The 7,767-nt window shown below is 36.9% G+C and overlaps 1 protein-coding gene across 1 annotated transcript; it reads left to right on the plus strand.

The window, feature by feature from the left end:
• Nucleotides 1-6,379: 6,379 nt before the first annotated feature.
• LOC145674098 (uncharacterized) lies at nt 6,380-6,919 on the plus strand. The gene has a single exon (XM_081743921.1). It carries the CDS (start codon nt 6,380-6,382, stop codon nt 6,917-6,919), a length of 540 nt encoding a protein of 179 aa, XP_081600047.1.
• The last annotated feature ends 848 nt before the right edge of the window (nt 6,920-7,767 follow it).

Raw genomic sequence — 7,767 nt, forward strand, 5'->3', positions numbered from 1 at the left:
TCATTCCTTCCTGTTAATTAACAAAGTGGAAGATTGTCATAATTTTTGGATATGTTATAGACATAGGATTGTACAGCGGGGGACACTTCTAAATGGTACACCTTAGCCGTAAATCTCCATATGGCTGTACCATTTAGAAGTGTCCCCCGCTGTACTATGTACATTTAGGGTCCTTTTCTCAAAAAACCTAATATATTTTATTAGGTCTATGATTAAAGTTACGGTAACTTTGTGAATCAATTTAATGTTCAAAAAAGACGATATTTGAAATTTTAACGGTTGTTCTCCCTAAATCACTATCTTTTCTATTTAGAAGTTGTTTCAAACGTATCGTAATACCTATATTAAACGTAAAAAAGCGTCATTTACGAACTATATTATGCATTGATTAAATTCTATATTTGAATACATTTTCTCGTCTTTCTAAGTGAACATAATGTTCGCTTCAACTTGTAGATGTCATCACATGGATTTTCCATTCCTCACATTCCTCACCTTTCTTTTCGGCAAAGGGTAACAAATAATAATTTACCCTATTTGTTAAGATAATGAACGTTATATTGTGTTTTTAAATGACAATCAAACCAGAATGTATTGGATAATAAAAGAGAAATTGTAAAATTTCAATTTCGGTACGATTAAGTACACTCGTGGTGCTATGTGCTGCGTTATTCGTTAGGTTGTATTGAATAATTCTGATTCAAAGGAAGGAAATAAACTACTGTATAATACTGGAGTTAATTTAATAGAGTTTAATTGTATATGCAGCACTCAAGCTATATGAGACAAAGTCTATTGCTGAAAGTGAAATATGGGTTATAATTAGGGTTTTATCCCAGGTATAATACACCCACTGACGACTGAACATGGAACACACGCATGGAAAGCATTAGCGGTAGCAAAGTAGCTATGAAAAGGTACACCATACCATAATTCTAAGTCAAGGATGAAGACAAAAATAAGAAGCGGAAACGACGGACTGTACGATAATAATACTTTCACAATTTTAATTCACATTATTTATTTCGAGACTTTCGAGACGAGACCGAGACAAGCATCTGTTGACGGAGAATGTGATTTTTGACTCGAGACGAGATCGAGATCACTACTTATCAACCGAGACTATACAAAGTCTCATCTCGATACCATCCCTAGTTTCGATGTTCGAGTCCCGGGATGAACATAAATAAGTAGTTATATGCATTCCATTTTAAACTAGAAATCACGTGCTCAATAAGTTTACCAGTTCTATTGGATAAAAATAACATTTCTAGCAAATTAAGCATGTTATGTAGGGTTGTACTAATTGTACTTTTGTATTTATTTGTTGCATCTGTCTATTGCATTTTAAAGGGTGCCTGGGAAAGCAGCCAGGATATTCATGCTAACGTTTGCCAGCCAGTGAAAATGCTGAGCAACAGTTACCCCAGGGAACTAGATAGTTTTTCTGAATTTAAAGTAATTTTGACGGATTAGTACATTAATTTACAACATATACTGAATTACAACTAAGCAACTCTAGTACTCTACTGAGGAAAATTCTATGGAACCCTTTTCCCAAACTCTCCAATTTTAATTTCTTTATTTTTATTTTTGTTAGAAACTTCACTGATAGCATACGCAATTTAGATTTTGCAAATAGATTTTACTATTTTCAGTAGCAATGATCAGGACTGGATTAATGCAAGTGCAACCCGGTGAACGTACACGGGCGCCATTTTTAAATGCTAACTTCATAACGTTGTTTATTGGACAAAATAAAATGATAAAAGTTTTATTTATCCGGTTGTTACTTGATGACCCTGGACCCAAGAAGTACTTATCCACTAAATTCCTTTTCTTTCTGCAAAATGTATCTCCAAACTAGTAAATCGAAGAAATTACCGCATCCCAATTCCATTCCCTCTTGCTGAGAGTGTGAACGAATGGCAACATAAATAGCTCTGGTTTTCTTATTTTTTATTTCCTTACAAAGCAGATAGTTAAAAAAAATTAAAAATTCTGAACCGTCCCGTGAACATGAGGAATACAAGAAGTATATAAACGCACAAAGCCAATGGCCAAGCCTCAACCCCTATTGAAAACACATGCCCTGTTATAAAGTGAGGGAGGGGGAGAGGTTAGAAATGGATGGCAAGAAAGGTTCTTTTCTTTTCCTTGAAAAACATATGGGTGAAAAAAGTCAACATTTAGAGCCATCTATTGACGGAATCGGAGAACTGAAAAACTTTCTCCGGTAGACTGACTCTTAAGGCTATACGCCGCTAGTCAAACTGTGAATAGGTTGTAGTACTGAAACAGTCAAACGTGTTTCTATACATCGTCTCTCTCTCTCTATATATATCTATCTATCTATCTATCTATCTATCTATCTATCTATCTATCTATCTATCTATATATATATATATATATATATATATATATATATATATATATATATATATATATATATATATATACAAAGTGGTCGAAGTGAGACTGTATGCGATACCGCCTCTGGTTTTACAGTGATCAAGGCATACCACCTCTTATATTTTAGTGATCAGGACATACCGTCACGGGAGAGTAGGTGCTAAATACCCTTAATAAATTCATTTTTATACACAGTAATTGACGAGTAGCGTTGCAAGTAAAAAAGATTTTATTTTTTATATAGAAATAATTTAAGTTGACAACACCCACATTTTTGTTATCTTTTTCTTACCTTTTGTTTTTAAAAGGACGTGTCTTCAATGTTTATCTAGTGTATATTTTGATGTGCAATATTGAATTGTTTCTTTCTTATATGTGTGCGTGTCCTGTTATCTTAATGCACAGAAATGTCGTTTTTTGAGCATGGGTGAATTTAGGGGTTGTTTGCTGTGGGGGGACGTATCTTCTGGGGCTTTGGAATACCCCTTAGTCGAGTAGGGGTCCGGGAGTTTTCCCGCAGGAAATTGTTAATATAAAATCTCGGTTTTTGACCATTTTCGTGTACAATACAACATAAAGGAATATTTTTTATTTTTTTTTTCAGAAAGTTGTAGGCAGGGGAATAAAGTCTCTCCATGCTCCCTCCCCCCGTAACTAAAGAGAAGCTCTCCAATAGTTTTCAGTCTTTATGTAAATAGAAATGCAACCTTTTATGCAACATACCCGCACTGTACTTCAACATTTAGATAGCCGGTATGTCGAGTCAAAATCGTAATAAAACATACCGCCTCTGCCTTTTCCCCACTTCGAACACTGCCGGCCAACAGTATATATATATATTACAAAAGTCGGGAACATCTTAAAAATATATTGTAGCCAAACGAGTAACATCACAAAATAACAAAGTATATCATTTCAATCACTCTCGCTGCAGGTATTACGTGTAGTTCCATATATCGTCACTAGATGGTGTCATAATCACGGTGCGCTTTCTGGAGCTAAGAAGTCTTTCTGCCTCCTAGAATTTGACAAAACAAGGAGTGCAACGGATGTCCAACGAAAATTTAGGATGAAGTACGGGACAGCAGGACCAATCAGGAAGGAAATCTACAATTGGCATGTAAAGTTTGTTGAAACTGGATGATTATGTGCCAATAAGACAGTGGGCGACCAGGTGTGAGTGCAAATAATGTTGAACGAGTAAGAGAATCTTTCACAGGGAGTCTGAGAAAATCTATACGCAGAGCTTCACATGAGTTGAAAATGTCAACAACGACTGTGTGGCATGTTTTGCGTATAAACATGAAACCGCGCAGACTACAGTTAGTGTAAAAGTTATATCCTACAAAGATGAACAATTCCAGTTTTGCTGAGCACTGCAGGTCAAATATGATGCTGTTGTGGATTTGACGCTCTTTCGGACGAAACAACATTTCTTAAAACCCCATAATTCTATAGTTATCGATGCCATTAATACTAACCCCGTATGCAGTGGCGGCGGTTGGACGTTAAAAGTGAGGGGGCAAGACATGATCTGAATATTTGTATATAAATGTTAGTTTTCCTGGTTGTTTCTAACATTTTGTTTGACGAAAGGTTGTATAACTAATAGGATACTATATTTTCAGTTAAAATACCGTATATCGTATATAATAGTTTATTAAGTAAATTGAGAAGAACAACGCAAGTAGATACTAGCCCTTTGTACTCTTAAACAACGAAAGTGTAAGAAGAGATTTGATTCTTTGCTCATGAACATCTTAAAATTCTGTCTGGAAAATTGTGTGATCAGATTATTTAATAAATTTGCAAAACAAATAAATAGAAAGGATAATATTAATCATAGTAATGAATAATGATGCTTGTTTTGCAAAAGTTATATTGAAACTGAGGATTAATGAAAAACTTAATATTTAATTAAGTGTATGTTATTAAATGTATGTTATTACTCTTAGAAAATGAAAGGCAGTAAATACTACAAGCATATGCTACGACATTTAAAGAAATATTTGTTTTGCAACTTCTTGAAATATGTTCGTTGCAATTAGGTGCAGTTTTCACTTTCTTGGAACACATCAAAACACAACAATACTTAGAATCAATCCACACTTCAGTTATACAAAATAAACTTAAAACCTAGAATTATGTTCAATTTACTAAATTTTATTGTATATACACTCGTACATCCTTAAACACAACACTTCACTCATATATTACAGTACAAACCAATGGAAAAGGTAGAAGTTGTTTCTTATCACGCTCTTTTTAATCGATGTTCTTTACTTTAGAAAGAAGAAAATACATTTTAGGAACTGTCAATTTTTGTGCAATTAAAGAATAACTTGTGAAATAGGCCCTACTTTTTTGCATGATGTTCTTTCGATTAGCTTCAAAGCGGCTCACTAACATATCGAACCCTTGTAAGAAGAAATGAAAGTATGCTGAAATTGTGCTCCAATAGGTTATTTTTTGGGGTTATTTTCTGTGGCGATTAAAACGCAATTACTGTAGCTTTCTTTACTCCACGGGAAGACAACCAATACGTATTCACGCAACAGCAAATATTATATGGCAGCATTTTTTCCTATTAATCAGTAACAATACAAAATCGTTACATTTCCAAATGAAACTATATACATTAATTGGTTACTTCAAAAAAGTGCGGGGGCAACTGCCCCCCCTAATCGCCGCCCATGCCCGTATGTGCCACAGAATGAGAAAGTAATCAGGCACAATTGTAGAATTTGGAGAACAGAACACCCGTATAACATTGTTGAACACCAAAGATATTCTCCAAAGATCAATATTTATTGTGAGCCATGTCTCACGCACACACACACACACACACACAAAAAAAGCTTGATGGGCGTTTCTTCTTTGAAGAAGAAACTGTAACTGTAGAGTCCTTCCTTCAAATTTTGAAGAACTGGTTAGTACCATTGTTACACATTCAACAAGAGAACTTTGTGCTTCAGTTAGACGTCTCTCCCTACTCATTTTCACCGTGACCTTAGTTCATATTTGAACTCAAATCTACCCAATTGTTGGATTAGTCGTGGTGGAGCAACCGACCAATGTGTGCTAAAATGGGCTACTAGGTTTCCGGATATTATTCATTTGTAATTTTTTATGGAGATATGTAAAGGATCGTATGTCCCTTATCTCCAACTTGGTGTTATGGAATTCAAAAGGAGAACTGAACAAGTAACAGCCATAGTCTCCGAAGTCATGTTGGGCCATGCATGGCAAGAGTTTAATTATCGCATCGGTGTTTGTCGGGTCACACATAGTTCCCACATAAAATGTTTATGACTGCTGTAGAAAAGATCTGACAAGTTTACTCTATAAAATGATGTGCTTTGTTACAATGTAATGCTACTCTTTGGCTACAACAACTTTTTACAGTGTTCCCAGACTTTTGTTACACACGGTATCTATCTATATACATACAGCGATGGACAAAAATATGGAAACATCTAGTATACGAGAAGTAGCAATTAAAAACACGATTTGTTGTACAAACACGAGTACAACGGTAGGCGTTGCTGTGGTCACCGGCATATCCTGTGAGGTAAACAACCTGGCCAATCAAACAGATAGGCCAGTTACAGGTCAGTGCAGGTTATAATGAATCATGTCTGAGCTGATAGAGTTTCAAAGGTAGGAGCTTCCTGACTAAAGTAACGGAAATATTTTGTGTATTAAGAGGCACAGTCTCGAAGATCATAACTGCCTATGACTGTTATGGGAAAACCGCATCAGTGAAGCACCAGCGTGGACACAAGTGTGTGTTGCGTAACAGAGACAGACAAACATTGAGATGATTGCGACCAAGCAGATCACTGTGACCAAAAGTCAAAGCTGAGCTAAATACAGAGCTTAGAAACTCTGTTAGCGTCAAAACAGTCAGACGAACTCCACCAGCACGGTATTTATGGCAATCCCAATCCACTCGTGACTGTTGAGCATGCTGCTATACGGAGAAAGTGGTGCAACGCCCATAAAAACTGGGCGATGGAGCAGTGAAAGACTGCTATCTAGTCGGATGAGTCTTCTTTTACGGTTTCCAACTGTTGGCCGAGTTTACGTGTGGAGGACGCCAGCACAAACGTACGATACAGATTGTCTGTTACCAAGAGTCAAGGATGGTGGTGGTTCAATGGTGATTTGGGCAGGCATATTTTGGTATTCTGCCGGATCCATCGTTACTCTGCATTTACATGTCACTGCCAAGAACTGCATAACCATTGTGAATGACCAGTTGCATCACATGGTGCAAACATTATTCTCAGATGATAATGCCGTGTTTCAAGATGACAGAGCCCCTGTTCATAAGCTCACATTGTCGAGGACTGGTTTGATGAGCACAAAGTGTCACATCTGTCATGGCCTCCACAATTGCCAGACCTCAATATTCATTAAGTCCTTGTGGTCAGTTTTGAAGACCAAGGCGCAAGCCCGCTACCCACCACCGTCGTCTCAACACCTTGATTTGCTGGAAGAATGATACATCAACTACAACATCCCTTCGACAACTATACACGCCCTGTATTTCTCTATTCCCTGCAGACCGCATTCGGTTCTGCGTGCCAAAAGTGGTACTACTCGCAATTAATAAAGGTAATATGCAATTTTTCAGGTGATTCCAAATTTGTAGACAAAACAAAAAGTATAGACCAATCTGAGTGCACAAATGCTTCCTTTCGGAGTTACAGGCTGACGAAAACATAAAAAATTAAACTTCAAAGGCCCATAGCTCCAAAACTCTCATCAAAATAAGAGAAAAACGTCATATGAACATATGGCGAAAAGTGCATAGTTTCAGTACTAGGGGTATCCAAAATCGCAAAAAAGCCAAATTTTAACAGGCCCTATTTCGAATTACAGAAACTGTGGGTGGTGGTCCTTATCAGCGTAAAGGAAGACACAGATACACAAACCAAAAGTGCATATTTCACTAATCTTCAATAGGTATACAGGGTATTCACCACAGGGTGTATTTCTCAGATATACCCTGATTTCAAGGAGGGTCCAAAGTAGGCAGAAGGTAAGCCATGACAACAATGGACATCCAGTGCTTCGGAGGGAAGTCGAAGTGTTAGGAAGTGGCAGCTCCATGTTTTTTTTGTGTGTGTGTATGTGTTCGGAATAATGTGTGATGCCATGTAATTCGTCATGGTATATTTCACGTTTTCTCCACTTTCAAGCGTGAAAGAAAACATCGCAGCATGAGTTTCCCCGAGTACGAATAAGCGTGCTGCTGACGATCCGACATCGCGCCAAAGGATTGTGTGTTCATGGCTTATCGTTTGCCTACTTTGGACCAATCATAAAATCAAAGCATATCTCAAAATT

The sequence above is a fragment of the Thermobia domestica genome, chromosome 17 (assembly GCF_964235325.1).
Source record: "Thermobia domestica chromosome 17, izTheDome1.hap1.1, whole genome shotgun sequence".
NCBI lineage: Eukaryota > Metazoa > Arthropoda > Insecta > Zygentoma > Lepismatidae > Thermobia > Thermobia domestica.

Coding starts and splice junctions, on each gene's coding strand:
- LOC145674098 (XM_081743921.1), top strand. CDS start 6,380: ATGCTGCTATACGGAGAAAGTGGTGCAACGCCCATAAAAACTGGGCGA.